General features: G+C 44.0%; 1 protein-coding gene across 1 annotated transcript in view; it reads right to left on the reverse strand.

Annotated features, from left to right (window-relative positions):
* Window positions 1-20,326, reverse strand: part of PPIL4 (peptidylprolyl isomerase like 4) — a 280,677-nt gene that overhangs the window by 84,395 nt on the left and 175,956 nt on the right. Inside the window, exon 10 of the mRNA XM_086927292.1 lies at window positions 3,657-3,768. Coding sequence (XP_086783418.1) covers window positions 3,657-3,768 — 112 coding nt within the window. The remainder of the gene's footprint in view (window positions 1-3,656; window positions 3,769-20,326) is intronic.

Genomic DNA, 20,326 nt, shown 5'->3' on the forward strand with positions numbered 1-20,326 from the left:
CTCCCTTTAACGGGCTAACTCGGAGGCTCAGCAGACTGCACTTGTTAGTAAGGGCTTATGCAAAGTCAATGTTGCACAAGCTGGCTGCACAAAACGTTTAATTTCCCACGTTTATGGTGCAAATGCAGGTCACTCATTGCATTCTGAACGATCTAGAAAGCAAACAAGTTTAATACATTTGGATTGTATTTTTTTATTTGACATTTTCATAATGTGCCGCGCAACCAGAATGCCGTCAATGCACTGTACAATATTAATCATGCAGGTGAGCTACAAGGTAAACAGCCTTTACAACGAAACTTTTACAATGCACTACCATTACAACGTGGTCATTACAACGCAAACCATTACAACGCATTGCGCTGGGGGGGCGCTCTAGGAGAGGGAATAAGTTTAATTTTCTATCCAACACCTTCCCTAGTGTCCACGGGGACTGGAGTTGGAATAGAAAATTAAACTTTTCACTATCCAGCACCTCTAAGCGCTATGCGTTGTAAAGGTATGCGATGTAAAATCCGCGTTATAAAGGCAGGTGTTGTAATAGCCTGCGTTGTAACGTCATACATCCGAGCTACAACACCATCAATAGAACCCATATGTCCCTGTAATGTTCTAACCACAAGATTAGTGTGTCACTATATAAAATTTAAGGACTTACTTTCCATCTATTATTAAATGGAAGTACTCAATGAATAAATACATTTAAAATAAGACACCAGTAGTTTTCTGAATGTGGGAAGGAAGGGATGACTTCGGAGACTCCGTGGGAGGGCATTCTAAACCCTAGCGGCCGCAAGGGAAACAATAGATACAGGTGTGGGAGTTGAGAACAATTAGGTTTAGGCCAGATCACAGAAATGTGATGGTCTTGCATCAGTTGAATTTGTTTTCAATTATGGGATCTTTTCCGCGAGCGCCGGGGCGTCTCCTTGGAGGTAGCTGTGCACTCTATAAATGAAATTGTGTTTTGTAAAGTCTGGTATGCCTTGATAAACAACCCTATGTACAACAACTAGGACTTAATGTATTTGGTTGCTAACATACAACCAATGCATCTGGTTCAAAGTGGCATAGGCTTGATCAAATCTTTATAAGCTAGTTATCAGAAGGGCTGCAGCATTTTGTATCAGCTGGAGGCAGTCGATGAGATTGCTTTGGGTACACAGATATATGGCTTTCCCATAATCCAAGAGTGATTGTACCAGTGCTTTCATAACACAAATGGCAAGGTGTACAGTGATAAATGGGAAGATGCTGGGCTACAATTTGAACTGGAAAAAGAATCAACTGGTGACTTTCAAAATCTGTGCCTTCAGGCCTAGATTAGAGTCTACGTACCTACCCAAATTGGGCCCTTTGGGGGAATTACTTTTGTCTTGTCCTTAAGAAGTTTTGTACATTACTCTTCCATCTATCCCTAATTCCTCCTGCACCCTTTTCGTCACTGTGAACACTGATAATGGCACCAGGTGAACTGCTAACTGTTCCTCCACTAGGGACTTCCACCTTTGCACACACGAGGCTGACAGAAGATGGCAACATGAAGATTCCATCAAACCCAAGGCTTCCTGCATTTGAAAAGCCAGAAAATATCCCAATGACTTAACAAGTCAGGAATGGCTGGCAAAAATGTGATTGTGCCAAGAGCAGTGGATGAAAGTGTGGAAAATCAGACAGGGTGAATGATGGGTGTGGAAAGGGAGCCAGAAGGCTCAGCTGAACAAATATATGTGCTGGAGAGCCAAAAAAAGGAGGCCCTTGATGGAAGTTTGATTTTAAAGAAGTGTGCAATAGAAAGCATGAAAATGAAGGAGGAGGAGCTGCTGGAGGAGGAGTGAAGTGCTACATGCAATTGGATCTCCCCTCTACAAAAGCTGGGAAAACTCCAGCTATGTCACATTTACTAAATGGCATTCTAGACTCTCTTAAAGAAGTGGAACGTAAGTTTGTACAAAAAAGGCTAATAAACTGCGGTCTTGTGCTCAAGAGAGATGCTAACAGTGATCCTGAGCTCTCCTGAATGCCACGAATAAATATTATATGTAGTGATTCACGAAGGACAGTGCTGTTGGTGAATAGTTATCATTTTCTAGAATGCACTTGCTGGTAACAAAGCAAAAGAAAGCAAGATGTTTTGTCCTGAAGAGACCCACTGACTTCAGCCAATTAAAACGTCATCAATGTTTGTAACTATGACAGATTTTGAAAAGACAGTATAGAAAGCAATACTTGCTTCTCACCCTCAAGACCTAGATCGAACATCTACACCATTGATGCAATCACCAATGTCACTCGCTATTCACAGATCTATCGGTACTACACATTTATCATGTCTGCATGTATAATATATTTGAATACACTAGAATTTCTTCATAATCTAAAACGTTTCTGAAGTGATTATTTCAGTGTTATTTTATTAATAGCATCTATTTAATCATCCCAGAGGTGAATCGTTGTTTCTCTCTGGCAAGCTTATGGATATAGCGGATACATGCACTTTGCATATGGTTCATTAGATTATGAATAGTCTACATAAATACAGTCTTAAGAACCACTGTTTTTAATTCTCTCAATATATTCAGGTTCCCAGTTGGAGTATGGGTCTGCCCCGTTGTTTTTTCTCTTTCCCTAAACAGATTAACTTAGTTGGGTATTAAAATTCTACGGATAAAGTAGGCTATCAGACTTTGTTTGGGTCTTGTACACCCAGGAATACCTCTGAATTCTCCCCAAGTTTGAGACCACTGATAACCTCTGAATTGTTGCTACTTTCACGCAGAAGGGACATAAATCCCGTTAAGTCTTATACATTGTTGTACAATCAATTTGCACGTGATGCATACTTCTCATTCCAAATCAACAGTGTGCAAAATATTATTAATTATCTCTTCTTCATAATATTGGTGCTAGAGCACATCAAGAATTACTTTAAATTTGGTCATTTGATGTGTTCATCTGAAAATGTAAGGTTTATGCTGTTTTCTGTGTCACTTAAAGTAATGCAAAAGGAAACTTGGAAATAGTAGACTTCATTCTGTTTCCCATTTGTACGAAACTGTAGCTTTCAGTACATTACCCTGAAGTAGCCGTAGGCCCATCACACCCCAGTACTCTGTCTTTTTATAAAATATAGAGTACAAAAATCCAAATGTGGTTTTGAGGGTTCAAACTGTAGTCCACAAACAAATTTACAGAAACAAATTTAAAGCATAGTCTCGTAAGCAGCCTCAAATGAACTCAGTCAACATTTTTAACTAAGTTTACTTCCTAATATACATGTTGTTAATATTGTAGAACCATAAATATTCTATATCATGCTGTCATTTTGACTACAGTAAAAGGCAAATCCGCATCAACAAACGTACATTTACTCAAACTCCCAAGCTCCCAAACAGACATTTTCTCATATGGTACACAACGGTACACTCTTTTATCCCTAATTAAGACTGCATTTAAACTCCAAATGTTCATATGTATGTGGTCCAAAATGTCCTAGCCTGCCTTTGGACAACAACATAACTTCATATACGTAATCCAGCTCACCAGAGTCTGTAAATAACAATCCATGCTACCTAATTTAGCACATACTCAAATAACAATTGAATACTACCTTGTGAGGAACAGAAAACACTACATGGAGCCACGACCAATAGTACCTTTTCCCTTCCATTTTACTTTAGCAACAGACTGACTAAAATCCACATGGATCCGTCTGTCATCAATGAGAACGTTATCCATTTTGAAGAATGCCTTCTCACAGTCTTCTTCCTGAAACAGAGTTTAAATGCATCAAGAAAGATTCATATCAATCCTAATCAGGTACAAGCAGAAACAGTCCAAAATGAAAACTGCAAAACAGTACATTTAAAACTCATGCTATTTATTACATGCCACTTAGAAATAAAGTTAAGCAACTTATGACCAGCCCACAAAATCAAATCTCTGGATGCATTTCATTATGATACTTTCCCTTCACTAGAAAGGACTACAAATAGAAAGATAAGCAGCAGTATTTCCTAAACTTACAACATTTCTAACACTTGTGGTAACTACAGAAACTACCATGAACCTCTGAAAGAGGTTTCCAGGGTAAAATTGAAAAGCCACACAGATGAACAACCATTAGGAAACCTACAAATATTTATCAACCTTCAATGGACAACACTGGACACTTGCAAAGCTGATGTTTTCAGAAAAGTCAATATGAGGAGGCAGCAGGAGGTTTTAAGTCCTATAGATGTGTCACTGTTATTTATCCTTTTCCCCTCCCTCTACTTGCCACTCACTTACAACCTTTCAAAGAAGACAGGCAATGGTACTGGTGATAAACAACTTTTCACTGCAGAATCTGTCAACCTACGTCTTCTGCCTTAATATGAATGTCACAAGTTGGATTCCCAGCACAACAACCTCAGCCTTTCATCTTTCCAAGGTCAGTACACAGAGTACTATAAGTTAGGTAATATTCACATTTGATATTGAAGGCAATTATAGGCGGTTGAAGTGCAGAATGAGGCTTGAAGACCATAAAAGTGTTTAATAAAAAAAGGCAGAGAACAACCATAAAGGCCAACTAATGAACAAGTATACTAAGAAACATATACATGCATCTTTGAAAAGGACAGCTTTTAAACCGATAAGTCTTAAGGTGGGGTTAATGCTGTGAAGAGTCTACAGCTACAAGCAGGTTTCGGACTGATCTGAAACCAGAAGCTGGTCTGTATGATTAGATGTCTGTGCTGTCCTTAGATATTGTTTAGCCGTAGTATTACAAATCACATGTTATAGTCTTTTGAAGAACTATCCTATGGTTATGGATATGTTTTGTATTGATGGGTGTGATGAAAGCCTGGCAGAATGTATTGGTTTTTGCACTGCAAGTATTCCATGGAAAGGAAGGGGAGTTAAAATTGTTGGAAATTGGTCATTATTTGGGCAATGATCTAATTCACAAGTGCAGTGAATCTTTCCAGCAAGGAGCAATTGGTAATGGGCACTTCACATTCTTGAGGTGGGTCATCAGCAGGGGTGATATTTTTCTGCAAACAACGTTTGCATTACTTTACAGTACATTCAACAGCAAACTGTTAAGAGTGAGACACAAGATAAGCTCCTTTAGGTTAAGCAAAGATTTCATTATCAATTCTGAGAGGTCTTTGGATCATCATCTTCAGTGGTGTGACTGAAGGTTAGCCTTTTTCAAGCGGATGATTGTCTTTCATTATCCTTGGCTAAGTGCTAAGTGGATTTCTTCTAGTGCCTTTCAAAGGGCCCCTCTTTTCATGCCAGTTTGGCTCCTCATCAGACCCATTTATTTTTTTACAATTTGGATGCAACAACTTTCCATTTCATGACGGGGGCAACATCATCAAGTGGAGTGATTGCTGCTGAGTAGTAGGGGCTTAGGATGGTTGATGGGGATCAAGATATAGGTGAGTTTATTTTCAGCATGTAGTAGAACATCGAGCTAAATATTTGTATAATTTGTATCAAGGAAATAGGTTGGTTAAACTATTTTGCGGCTTTTGCTGTGCTGACCTCCTCTGAATTAATTACGAGTGATGGGTTTGCCGTTTTCTTGTAAGCAGATTCCAGTATCACGCTATTCATTTTTCGCTATCCTCCTGAAATTTGAGGGAAAGTGGCTGAAAAACATGTGATTATATAAGATTAAAACTACAATATAATTTTCTTTCTGTATTTTTGCAGGAGATAAAAAAAAGCAGCAATAAAACTCATCTGGCCAAGTAATGGGCGTGCGCAGGGTGACAAAAGTCCTGAGATGGAAAGTAAGATTTTCAAAATTCTTTGTTAACCCTTTCGATGCTTATGACGAGCTCAGCTCGTCATGATGCACGGTTGAGCTGTGCTGGTGACGAGCTGAGCTCGTCATGAAACAAAGGAAATAATGAAAAGTCAGCACAGGAGGGGAAAACACCTAGCAGCCAAGGTGTTAATCAATTCATATGAGGTTCAAAACAACAGGTTAAGCCAACGCGTTTTGTTCTCCCTGGGAGAACTTCGTAAGGGCTTCTAAGGGCAATCACCCTTCTGAAGGGGGAACAGAGTAATGCACGAATATACAAATATCCTGGACTGACCACAGCAGAAATATCTAAATCAAATACAAGTCCATTGAAAGTCTGGATTAAGCTCTTTTATCAAGGCGATCCATTGTGGCTCATCAATGTTGTAGATATATAGTCGTCTGTGTAACGCAAGAGTAAGCATAGAAATAGTTGATCCTGCAGGCAGTAACTCTGGAGTCTTAATGGGAATACCCCACGGCCATGTAGGGCCTGTTAGTCAGAAGTCCAGCGTTCAGGGTGCCTTTTTATGTGGCACAAAATTCTGTTGTGCGTAAAGTCTGAAGGTTACAAAATGATTTGTGATTAGATTCATTAATCTACAAAAACCAAGTCATCAGGTACTGCACAAATGCATATTTAAGGTCTTAAAAGTTGCTGTCTCCACGCATTTTTTCATTTTTTTATTTCAGGGTTTTTTTTTTATAAAATAACCATGCAACAAATATAAAATACAAAAAGAAAAAAAAAAGAAGTACAATAAGTAGTACATTCCGAGAATCCACAAAGCATGTCCCATAAATAGTAATATATTAGTACAGCCTGTAAGGAGTAAAAGAATAATCAGTGTGGCATTGCAGCCTGTTAGGCGGATCTAACAAAAACGGTAGTTGCCAAGCAGAATACATGGCCCAGAAATAGTAAATAGATGGACGGAACAGAGTTTATTTGCAACTGCCAGGCAATAGATTATAAACCGATAGGATGGATTGTACTGTATGTATCAGTCCACTGGTCAAAGGATGGATGTAAAGAAGGAAAGACGAGTAATGGGATTTTGGCACAGGGCTTCTTCGGGTATGGTATTTTCACATTCCAACCAGTAAAGAGACATCAAAATCCCTCCATTACAAGACAAAGAGCCTGAATGGGAAATACAGCAAGTATCCGGATATACTGTGTCCTATTTCGAAAATATTTCAGATTTCTGACCCATTACCAAGACTTTTTCACCTGCAGTTTACCACCAATTAGGCAGGTAACTGGGGCAGGGGAATTCTGCTGGGTGAGGGGAGGTGGGCAATTCAGGGTCTTGGGAGACTGCCATGCACCAGGGGAGTATTTGCAGCTCCAAAACCCATTGTCCACAGCAGGATGGCCTGAGAATGGGCTCTGCAGATTCCTGTAAAGTCAGCACCTCTGTGTATGGGTCCACTGCTTCTAATCTAGGCCCACAATTGCCAGGTATGCTATTTGCAGGCCCGGAAACACCAGGCTACTGCCCAGAGTGGTAAATATACAAGTATATAATTCCAGGCCCTCATAACATGAGTCTATGATATTAGGGAAAGTCTTATCAGGACCAGTACAGAGTTAGGTAATCAGAGAAAGCGGAGTTCAGAATTTAGATGACCTGTTAAGTCAAGCAAAGAGATGGTATCGTAAGTGAAAATGGTAATGAATAATGTCCTAGCTAACGTAACGGAAAGTTTCAATTCTATTAAGGACTCAGAGGCGAGGATTATGCTTTTCTTTCTTCACATTTATTGACAGCAGCCAATATAAAGTCAGATGAAAAACCAACAGTCACATGAACCATAGGGAATAAACAGACAAAACAATAGAGTGTCTCTAGATAGAGTGTCTCTTCATCTGCGCCAATCCGGGATCCCCATGGTGCTGATAGTCCTCTGTCTCTGTCCATGCTTCCTCTTTTGTCGCTCGGTCAACCAGTAAATCCATATCAGCAGTCATTTTTATTTGAATCCCCTGCAAGGAGCAAAGTTAAACATAAGCGACAGAATTGGTTAAGGCTTAACCCTGAGGAGAGAAACATATAGCATCCACATTATGTCCTGTGCAATACATGGAAATAAGGTAGTTACTTACTCCAATACGAGGGAGGGAAAGAAGTCAAGAATTTGTACCCTGGGGGGGATAAACTTCGCCTCCTAGTCCTTAATAGAATTGAAATTTTCCGTAACATTAGCTAGGAGGTTTTTCATTCTATATCAGGACCGGAGGCGAGGATTATGCTTGTTTAAAGCTTGCTCACAACCAAATGAGCCATATCAATAACCGTTTAAAGGTGGAGTCTGAGGACCAGTCTGCAGCATTCAGAATGTCTTCTGGACGAGCTGCCAGGGTAAATGTTTTGGAGGCTATTGCACCTCTGGTAGAGTGCGTGCCAAAAGCCCCCTTGTCAATGCCCGCTTCTTCCAATATCCATCAAACCCAACGTGCAATTGTGGGTGTGGACACCGCCTTGTGGGGTTTCTAGAGTGCAATCAGCAACTGGCTTTCCCCAGGAGGCCTGAACTCCTCTGTCATCTCCTCGTAAGCCTTGAGGCAAGAGACTACACATAGTTTCGGAGAATCTGGGAAAGAGGGGTAGGAGATATACGTTGTTCCACATTTGGTGCGTCTACGGATGTTAAACGTCACTCTACTTGGGGAAAAAATCCTACCGGATACATTTAGAGCTCTGACATCTGAAACACGTCTGCAAGATATTAGACAAAGCAGCATGGCTAGCTTCGCAGACAGCTCCTTCCTAGATAGGAATCTATTTGGTTGCCATGATATAAGTAAATTCAGAACCTGATTGACATCCCATAGCTGAGAGTAGCGCAGCTCTGGGGGAAGCGAAAGACGGATACCCCGAAGGAGACGGCAAACTATTAGGTGCTCTCCGACCGGGGAACTATCAATCATAGCATGCCCTGCCGATATGGCGGACTGGAAATGATGGATGATTCTAAAAGCCAAACCGTCTTCCACCAGGGGGGGCCACAAAATTTAAGAAGGAGGTCACATCCGCTGCCACAGGAATGTTATTCAGTCGCAGACACCGACGACCTGCCCGTCTCCAGGTGGATCGGTAACGTTTGATTGTGCTGTTTACCCAGGCCTTAGACATGAACTTCTCAGCCGCTCCTGAAAGGCCTGGGACCGCCCATCGTCCCCTGTAATCCATCACACCATGAGCACCAGAGAACCCTGCTCGATCAATTGGTGGGGAGACCCGTTCGGACTGAGAAGAGTCAGAAAAAGGGGGAGTGGGTTTGGAGAATCCCAAGAAAGTTCCAGAAAAACCGGATACCATACTTGAGACCTCCAGATCGGCGAAATGAGCACCACTTCCGCTCCCTGGCACCGAACTTGGGCCGAGACCAGAGTTATCATTGCAAACGGGGGAAAGGCATAGCCTGTTATTCCCTTGCCAGTTCTGCAGGAAAGCGTCCATCTGTTCCGCCAAAGGATTCAGTCTCCAGCTGAAAAATATGGGAAGCTGGTGATCCAGGCGAGAGGCGAAGCGGTCCACGGAAAAAGGATCCCAGAGGCTCTGGAGGCCCGCAAACACTCCCGGATGCAATTGCCAGAGGCTCTGGTCGTGAAAGTGACGCGAGTGGAAGTCCGCCACCTGGTTGTCCTGTCCGGGCAGGTACTCAGCCGTGACGGAGATCTGGTGGTCAGGCAGTACTGCCAAAAGTTTGCTGCAAGGTGTGATGGGGCCCTCGAGCATTTGCCTCTCAGATGGTTGATATAGCGGAACGCTGACATTGTCCATCTTGAGGAGGACGCAAGATTGGATGCAGTCTTTGGTCCAGCATTTGATCGCGAATGAGCCTGCTAAAAGCTCAATACAGTTGATGTGTAATTGTTGCTCAGAAGGACAACACACACCCCCGTGGTGAAGTCGCCACATCCTGATCTGCTCACATCGGACTCGATAACTATATCTGGCGCCGATCCGAAGATGGCCGACCATTCCAAGCCACCACTGTAGCTCTTCCCTTGCTTCTGGAGACAGGCACACTTTGTGAGAATAAGGGCTGCCTCTGCGCAGGTGCACCGCCTTGAGGCGTTGCAGTGCTCGGTAATGGAACGGTAATGAAACAGGCCGGGAAAAATAGCTTGAATGGAGGCCGAAAGAAAACCTACAATACGAGCTACCTGACGGAGGGAAAGTGGAGTCTGAGCTAGAGCTCTCCGAATCTCATGTCGAATTTTTGTCATCTTGCGAGAGGTCAGGCTGAGGGTGGAGTCCACCGAGTCTATCAAAAACCTGAGAAAAACTCCTCTTCGAGATGGAGTCAGGGTGGACTTGGTTTCGTTTATGACAAACTCGAGGTTCTGAAGGAGATCTACCGTGGTCTGCAGCTGACGAGAAAGGGTCCCTGGATCTTGCGCCCTTAGCAGGATGTCGTCTAGATAGACTAGAAGTCTCATGCCTGACGCCCATAAGCGTTCTATCACTGGCCGAAGAAACTTGTTGAAACAGCAAGGGGGCGGAGGACAGTCCGAACAGAAGAGTGGTAAACTTGTATGTCTTGTTCTGCCAAGGAAACTGAAGAAACCGATGGGGGGGGGGGGGTCGCGGGGAAATAGGAATCGCCAGGTAGGCTTCTTTGATGTCCAGGCGCGCCATCCAGTCGCCAGGCCAGAGTAATGCCACAAAGTAGATGGATAGTCTCCATCATGAAGTGGCGGTAGACCAGCCACTCGTTAAATTCGCGTAAGTTGATGACTGGTCTCAGACCCCGTCCACCTTGTCTACGAGAAAGAGGTTGCTGAGGAAGCCTCTGGGATGTGGCAGGGATTCTGCAATCGCTCCCTTGTCCAGGAGGTATTCAACTTCCTGATCGATCAAAACGGCTTCTGCCTCGGAAAAACAGAGGGGACGAGGAGGCGTGATATGATGAGGTGACCCGTGAAACTTTAAGTGAAAGCCCCTTACAGTTTGTTGGACCCAAGCATCCCCCATGATGGAAGTCCACATTTGGAAAAAATGCGCCAGAGGGCCCCCACCCTTGGAAGGGAAGAAGGAAGAACACTCACTGGAAGGATTGGAGCCGCCTCCTCCTCCTCTGCCTCCTCTGTTCTTGCCTCTCCGTCCACGGTGGGGTAAAAGTTTCCAAAGCGGGCTTGGTCTTGGTACTATCCGTGATTGGAGCCTTGACCTCTGTTTTGATTGGAACGGCTAGACAATTGGCTCCTACCTCATCCGGCCCCTCGGAAACCTGAGGGTGAAATACCTTCCTGATAGAAGATTGCGCCCGGTCTAGGGAGGTGAAGGTGTTGACAAACCTCCCTAGCTCCTTGATAAAGGGTTCACCAAAAAGACCATCCTGCGCAACTGGGCCTGCTTCGGTATCCGCCAGGTCCCAGAGTTAGGGGTCAACTTTATTGAGGAGAGACCTGCGGCGTTCAGTGGAGATCAGGCAGTTGGCGTTTCCGAGGAACACTACTACACGTTGGGCCCAGAAAGAGGTGTTCGGGTGATATTAGGGACCCCTAAGCCTTGGCTTCTTCTGCCCTATCCAGGATTTTGGTAATGGGGCACAATATGTCCATCAACTTATCTTGACAGGCCCGCCAGGACCTGTCAATGCCCTTCTTGGGATCTTTAACAAATTTTTGAAGAAAGGTAGCCCTCCTGGGGTAAATATCAGGCGTGGCGGCTATCTTCCCCTCCAAGGAAGGGCGAGGGCCCTCTGCCCTAAGGCAAGGAAAGCCTGTTTAAGGCGATTGAAAGCTTAAGGGTCCACCCCAGCGTCCCTAGCGAGCTTAGCTGGTGGATGATGGTGGTCCGCAGCAGAACCGCTGGGGGAAGAGTTATTCACCGAAGCTTGGGAGGCCCTGACCAACTTATTGCAGACTGGGTCAATATTCCGGGTCAGCCTCTCCTCAAGAGGAGTCATGGCCTGCTCCACTGCCTTGTGGATGGACGCGTCCAGCGAGTTATAAAAATAGTCGTCCTATGGGAGGGCCGCAAGAGGGTCTTCATTCCATTGATCGTCCGGATAGACATAGTCTTGATAAGCCTCCATTTTTTAGGTAAGTAGGAGGTAGGTAAGTGTACCAGGTAATTGTAATCACGAGGTGATGTGCCTCATGTAGGGAGGGCTGGGTGTCAACCACAGATGTGGGCGGGCAGCGCTCGCATTGATCAGGGCAGAGCCCAGGACCCCCAACAGCCCTGGTGCCAAAGATATTCTAGGGCAGCCTGCCCGCACGGGTCCCTGCAGACACTGTCTGCAGTCAGAGTGTTGTTGGCCTAACCACGTACAGACCCCCCAGTCACACAAAGACTGTTTGTCACTGCCTAAAGGCAGATACAGTTCGAAAATGGGAGTTTGAGGACTGTGGGATTTTAAACAAAAAAATATGCTGCCTAATGGCAAACTTACCGACCCGGGTCAGGGGAGTAAGGGCAGGCGCACAGACCAAGCTCTCGCGGCAATGCTGCTCCGGGTTCCGATGCGCTTTGGAATGTGCGGAATCCCAGGCTCGCTCGCAGGCGACGGGCACGCAGTTGGGCGCCCTCTGGTGGTGGTTCGAGGTCACCACACGCCAGCACCAACAATATGCCCACTAGGGAGCTCAGACGCTCCCACGGCCGGTTGCGAGCCGCCGAGTAGCGGCGGGTCGCAAACGGAGAACAAACCTGTTGGGAAGAAGTCGTTTAACAAATATAATGTTGCAACAACTGAGGGTCGCGCGCGTCCTTAAACGAGTGGAGGGGCGCGCCCCATACCAACGCGCCGTGAGGGGAAGCGGCCGAAAAACAGATTAGCAAGAATCAAATTACATTAACCACAGATATAAGCGTTTAGCCAAAACATAATCCAGAACAAATACCACAATAAGCAGAGCATATTATGAGAAAAAACCAAAGCGTGACTTATCTTGGCAGCAAGCAGCGAAGAAAGAGAGAAAGCATGGACAGAGAGAGAGGATCATCAGCACCATGGAGATCCCTGATTGGTGCAGATGAAGGGACACTATCTAGAGACACTCTATTGTTTGTCTATTTATTCCCTATGGTTCATGGGAATGTTTTTTTATCTGACTTTCAAAATGGCTGCGGTCAATAAATGTGAAGAAAGAAAAGCATAATCCTCGCCTCCGATCTTGACATAGAATTAGTTGACCATGTTCTCTTTGATTCGGCAAAGTGATCATTTAGGTCATTGGCAGAAATGCTTACATCTATTAGGATGAAAATAAGATCAGAGATAGGCACCAGGAATTCTAACACATACAAGAAGTTATTGGGAAAGAATTCAGTTTGTTTCTATGGGAGGTGTGATATGGCTGGGGACATTTCACAAGTTAGTGTAAGAACAACTTGTATTTAAACCTTTTAGCTTACTGCAAATTATGTTGGATTGATGGAGCAAAGCCACCACTCCTCCACAGCCAGACTCCCTGTTCTTGATGGTTATTTTCTCTCTTTCTGCGATGATATGAACATAGGTAAAGAGGTTGATTCTGTGAACATCCCAGGAAGAGAAACTTATTGGGGTATATGATCAATGACTGTGGTAAATGTTGGCTGAATGTTAAATATTTGGACTAGCAATTTCAATTTTTTTTATTTGCTTTATTCGAGATTAACTCCTAAAAGCATTTACAAACAACATTAAAACCATTAAAAACATTTATGTTTAAAAATAAGGCAAAAAAGTTAATAAAGTACCTCAATTACATTATCACATAAAATTTTACAGATAAAATATAATGTAAACACTGTGACAATGACCTCCTCTCTGTTCATCTATCTAAAAAGTTTTGTCTAATGGACCATGACCAGCTGAGGAATTCAGCAGTGGCTGTTACTATAGACAGTGAAGAACTGGTACGTATAATTCTTAGGGCCACCGCACTGCTAGTCGTACCCAAGTTCTTGCACATAGGGGTAAGCCAGATGCGTCTGGGCTCTGCATAGGACTTACATGCGAATAAAAAGTGTCCAATTGTTTCATCATGCACTCCACAGGATGGGCAAGAACTATTCGATGGGCCAACCCACCTGCCTGTCAGAGATCTAAGGGGAAGAGCACCTGCTCTAATCTGGAAAAGCAACTTCCTATCCCTCTGGCTAGTGATGACATCCCAGTAAAGTTCGAGGGTGGGAAGAAACTTCGCTTCCAGGAATTTTCCAGCCATAGTCTCTGGGCTAGTTTCATTCCAGGTTCGTTCGACCACCTTTTCCCAATAGATCTCTTTAAGATTAGTCTTTGATGGAAATGAGGCACCTTCTGAATTTTCCCATAGCGTGTGGAGGCCGAGGGCACCCAACATTTTTCTTTCAGCCATCCTATTTTGTGGAACACATCTGCTTTAATTAGGTCCATAAATCCCTCAGCGTAATGTAAAAGTTCAGGTGTAGTCCAAAGTCTACGCCTGTACATAATTGGGCGCAACCTTGCTAAATCAGATACAGCCTTCCTGCCCAGATCGTACCTAAGCGGCAACAAAGGAGTACCCTTAGGGAGGCTAGTAATGAGACGGAAGAACTTGTTTTCCGAAATTTGCAATTTCCCAAGGTTCTCCTAGCCCCACAGCTCAGCCCCGTAGAGTGTTGATCCTAGGACTTTGGCCTCATACACCCGAAGTGCTAGTTTTACTGGTTTTGTTAAGGAATTTCTGTGCTCAGAGCTAAGTGCACCAGCTATTTGTTTGTGTCTTATAGTTGTAATGTCTATATGTTTGGTCCATCTTAGATCATTTGATATATGAATTCCCAAATATGTAAAAGCGTTAATCTCTAATGGGCGACCATTCATAACGATGTGAGATCTACGGCCACGACATGGGTTAAAAACCATAAGCTTTGATTAGGACACATTGATTTATAGTCCATGTTCCTTACAGAATTGATCACAGATGGTTAAGGCGTGCTGTAGACCACTCGGGTTCTTGGATAAAATCAGTGTCATCAGCAAACATTAAAATCGGTGTCTTGGTGCCAGCTAATGATGGGGCGTCCACATTTTCAGACAACATACGGGAAACAACTCCATTAATATACAGTGTGAACAGGGTCGGTGCCATTGAGCAACCTTGGCGTACCCTTCGCTCAACAGGGAAGTCTGAGGTGACCATACCATGTCCTCCCCACTGGATCCTCACAAAGTTTGCCTCATAGAGCCTCATTAACATTGTCAAAAGTTCTTCTGGTAGGCCCAGGTTCTTCAGCACTTGCCACAGTTTAGACCTTGGGTCTAGATCGAAGGCAGCCCGCAAATCTACAAAAGCTGCATACAGGCTGCCCTTGCCCAGTAACACGGTCTTCCACTGTAATAGAGTGAAACGGAAGACCTGGTCCATCGTGCTGATAGATTTTCGAAAACCTGCTTGAAATGGCGACAGGGCGTTGTTCTCTTCGGCCCAATCCAAAAGTCTATTAACAACCACCCTACCAATCACCTTTTGGATGGTGTCAATTAGGCTTATGGGCCTATAATTTCCTGGTTGCGATTGGTCTCCTTTCTTGAAAACAGGAATTATAACTGCGCATTGCCATGACGCCGGTACGTTAGCGCCCTGGGCGACCGCATTGAGGAGGAGAAGGATGTATTTACTCCAGCGCTCTTTGTCATTGATAAAAAGATCCGCCGGCACCCCGTCTAGTCCCAGGGCTCTACTATTAGAAACTGTGCTCAAGGCCATCATAACTTCGCTGTTACAGAATTAGTTATCTTTGTAAAAAGAAAGCCTGTAGTCAACCATCAGGTTGTTGGGCTGGGTGTCTGCATACTGAGGCTTAAAATAATTGATCCAGTCCTCCTGAGATACATTATTGTCGGGAGGCTCCGATAACCCCATTTGACAATATTCCAGAATAGCCTAGAATCTTTTTTGTCACTAGCCTCCTTTAACTCTTGCCAATGGAGCTTGTCCCACAGTTTCTTCGCATTTGCTATATTTTTTCTATACTCTATTCTAGCAAGGCGAATAGACACCAAATCCCTCCCCTTGATCGCGGCTCCTAAAGCTACTCTAGTCTGCCTACACTCAGCGTTATACCACTTAGCTGGTTTGAGATTTCTCACACTGACTTTGTTCGCAGGTTTCTCGAAATGATCCCTGATAGCTGCGAAGAGGTTCTCGTGGATTCTGGTTGCTTTATCGCTGCCAAGGTCAGTTAGGTTAGCTTGTTCAAGGAGTATTACTGCTTCATTAACCTGAGCATTAATACTGTTTATGGCTTGCTGGTTAGCCTTGACGTATACCCATTTCAATCTGCGCATGTCGCTAGTCGGAACAGTCAAAGGGGCATTAACTACCTCGTGTGTCATAACCACACTAGTTGGAACCCACCATTTGTGTTTAACACATAACGGATTATGATCACTTTCTGTTTTAGATTTTACCTCCATATCGACCACTTGTCGCCAGAGCTTTAGACTACATAGGACGTAGTCTATTCTGCTCCTATATCACCCGTTATCAAAGGTATTTGCCCCTGCCTTATCGCTTAAGGTCCTTCTATTTAATGCCGTCAAACTACTTTCGTAGCATATTGCATTTAGGGAGATGATATCCTCAGACCAGCGAGTGACAGGTTTCAGATGTAATTTAGGGACGCCCCACTGCCTATCCTCCTCATCCCCAGCCCAGTCTTCTTGGATAGCCAAGGGTTCGAAAGTTCTGTTTAAATCACCCGCTATCACAACATTACTATCTAGCGAGTGGGTTTCAAGGAGGGAACCCAAAGCCGCACAAACTTCTGACCTCCCTCCCCTGTTACCCCTGGCGTAGACATTGTAAATATCAAGCCAACCCTGAGAGCCCAAGTTGACTCTAATAAGTTAGATGTCTCTGCTTCTGGTGTCAACTAATTTGATAGTAAGCGCTACACATTGTCGTAGCAAAATAGTAAGGCCACCCATGGGTCGCACCTTTGCGCCTTTTAATGCTGGGATGTGATCATGCAAATAGCCCTCGAGAAAACATGGTTCACAGAGCCAGTTCTCCTGGAAGATGCACACATCAAAGGTGTTTACAAAACTTCCCCATTCCTGAGATTCCGGTTTAGAGCCTAACCCCGCTATATTTCAGGAGACTAGCTTGCCAATATCACCCCCTATGTTCTCAGATATTCCATTAAAAAAAGGTACAACAGGGGTAACAGGCGACCCCAGCTAACCTACAGCAATGGATCTTCCATTCGGGCCAGTTGCGGAAATATCCCCACAATTTACACCTAGCTTTTGATTAGGTTTCGGAGGATGATCAGCACTTTGGTCTGTAGCATCCACCGTTTTTGGGGTCTATGTCATTCACGGTCTCCCCAGTGACCCCAGTTCCTTCAGTCGGATATATTAAATGTCAATCATTGCTGTCCAGTCCTGAGCAGTTTCTCTCGCATGCTCCAACCATAGCTCGAGAAATTTGCTCTTGGAGCTGGGGGCAAGATTTTCTTAGCTGGATCATTGATGGTGCAGGGGCACTAGTCCTAAATTCTAGGGCAAAGAGATTTTCAGCAAGAGAAGCATATTTCATCGTAAGCTCTATGGAGTCATATTTATAATTTGCGGCGCTAATCCTTTTTGCCTCCAGAATATCTTCCCTTATCACTGACCGACAGCCTCTCACATATCGCAACCAGTGAATGGCTTTGTTTGTCAGAGTCAGGGTGCTCTATATTGCCTTTTGTCAATTTGGGGACACTGGTCATGTATATTTTGTTAGGGGAGTGGCCTTTATTAGCATAGCTAATCATTTTTTTCCCCTGGGTACTAACAGCTGTTATTTTATCCTGTTCACGAACTCTAGGTATTATGGTTGACCCTCCTGTCATGGTTCTAGGCTTCTGTTGGATTTTAGGGGCATTCACTGTGACTCTAGGACAGTGAGATATAGGTACTTCTTTTAGGCTTGTCCGTATAGTAGGTCCGATCTTACTAGGGTCAGAGGCGTACGGTACAATTAGATCACTACGCTTGTCCTTGACTGAGGCTTGATGAATTTTACATTTTAAGGGGAAGGAGTCTTGCAAACTTATTGCTGAATTTGCTTGAATTTTTCTTCCTCCCTCACCCTCGCCCCTAACTAATATGGTTAGATTCTTTACTAAAAATTTTAATGAATCTATTTCATCGCGAAGAAGAATTACGAGATTTGTTAAATTAGTGACTTCTCCAGTCACTGCTGCACTCTTACTGCTGCTGGGGTTAAACGCAGCATCCAGATTGGCTAACTGCCCTTCCACTGGGGTAAAATCTGTTTCTAACAGTTGATGGGCAGGGGCCTCATTGTGAATATCAGCCAGAACTGTAAACCTGTTATGACAGGGTATCGATGGAACAGCGGCCGTTGGTAAGACGTCACAGGTGGTGGTAGTAAGTGTATCCTGCACTACGTGACCCTGGGCGTTATTATGTATAATCAAACAGGGAAACCTTATTGACGTTAGATTCACACAAAGCTGGATCATGAATTATTCAAGGTTTCATCTCAAATTTCTTGTTACTGCTTTAGGGGTAGAAGTTTATGATCTTGAAGAATGAGCAGCAGAATTTAGTGAGGGGTCTATCCAGGTTCACCAATGAATCCATTAATGGAGCCAATTAAGGAGGTGGTTCTGCTCGAAAAATAGGGATGGCATGTTACAAGTCACTTTTTGTGAAAACTACAGTAAACTACAACTAAGGTCCGATCAATAACCTATCATGCCTTATTCATGCATCTTTTTGTTGGGAGATGCAGAGGAGGAGTTGGGCTGATTTTGGGCATATTTAGTACAATTCTTGTGGTTTGGGTCCATTTTCAAAAGGCAAATGCTTGATTTAGGTCTAGTGTAGTTTGACTCTACAGTTGGATAAATGTTTTCAGGTTTCAGACCTGAAAGAGCAAAACACAGGGTGTACAAAGTCAGTTATTTATAAAATTTGTGTCTGCTCTCTCGATTACATGATGAATATTGATAATTAAAGCAATGTGGGCAATAGGTGTGAGCTAATATATGGCGGGGTCCTATAAGGATGGCGGTGTTAGGTCAGTCATACTATTTTTTGTAAGAACACGTTGAATATTTCTGGTCCCATTTTATGCCTTCATAGTCCCAGTAACAAATATCCTTTAAATAGAGGACACATAAATGCACACCATCTTCATAGATCATAACAATAAAATCAATTTTGAAGAATTGTCTTGCACATGTAAATTATTGGATCTGCCTAATTTGGCTACGAACCAACAGAGTGAAAATATAAGTCATGCAGTTAACATCTCCAGTCACAAGTGCATTGAAGTTCAACTGACCACTCTGTCGAGTAATCTCCTCAAGCAAGGTCAAAGTTACACAAATAATCTTCGACCATGATCAGTCTTTTTTTTCCCACAAATACACAACATAGTCTAGACTGATCGAAGACTCCTCCCTAATCTGCTCTAGCTTCCATAAAAAGCTAAAAACACATTCCTTCACAACATACGTCAATCTCTTTTTGACTTATCCTTTCACTATTCTCCTTAAAAGGCATCTTTTTGTGGCACTGTTCTAGTTTCAAGTAGCCCTTTCTTTTGGACAAAAGGTCAGCAAGTGGCAAGGGTCAAGGGTCAAGTGAGTACCAAAACTGCACCACCAGCAGGACGGGGGAGCCAGGAGCATAGGTCAAAGCCGGTGTTCAGCCTAATGCTTTCAATGGAGACTGGGGGTGCCTTTTCAATGGAGACTGAGGATGCCTGGATCCACACTGCTTGCAGGTAAGTAAATTGGTTGCAGGGGTTAAGCTTTGGGGGTTAGGGCTAGCATGGGGGGGGGGGGCACATAGCAGCACCAAACATATACCGCCAGTGTCACAGGCGCTACGGAGTACAGGGTGCTATTTCAACATTGGGTGCCAAATGCTTTTCAATGGAGATTCTTATTTTGGCAAACAGGCTGCAGGTGTTGCACCAGAGGTTTCAGGAGGGAGACCAACGACAGAAGAAATGTAGAGATGTAGAGGGTCATAGGGGCACTGTCTGTTCTGCTTACCAAGGCCCAGGGGCTTCGGGTGCTGGGGTGACTGACAGCGGAGTCTTCCTACCGGAGGCGGTCTCAGGATCCACGCTGCAGTGAAGATCAGGAGAGGTCAGTCAACGCTGGACACAAGGTCAGGGTTGCTGGGGAGACTGCACTGCACAGGTGAGTCACTCAGACTCTGGCATCGGGTGCAGAGTGGGAAGGAGACGCCGATCTACCTGAATCCTGAGTCCTTGGAGTTGGTTTCTGTTGGACTACTGCAGGGTGTCTTCTTTCTTCTTAGGTCGTCAGAGATCTGAGTGCCAGGTCAGGGGGAGCCCCCAAAATATTAAATTTAGGAGATGTTTCAAGGAAGTAGCATGTAGGGCCATGTGGGAGGGCCATAATCCTAGTCCTTATTGGAAGAGTCCCCTCATCTTCAAGATGAAGGGGGACTGAAAAGTGTGCTTAACGTTGCCTCCTCCATCTGAGGGGTGGATTTGGCAAAAGTGAGCACACCTCATAGGTTTTCTGAATTTTTCCACCCAGAGTGAGT

Source organism: Lissotriton vulgaris, chromosome 6 (genome assembly GCF_964263255.1).
Source record: "Lissotriton vulgaris chromosome 6, aLisVul1.2, whole genome shotgun sequence".
NCBI lineage: Eukaryota > Metazoa > Chordata > Amphibia > Caudata > Salamandridae > Lissotriton > Lissotriton vulgaris.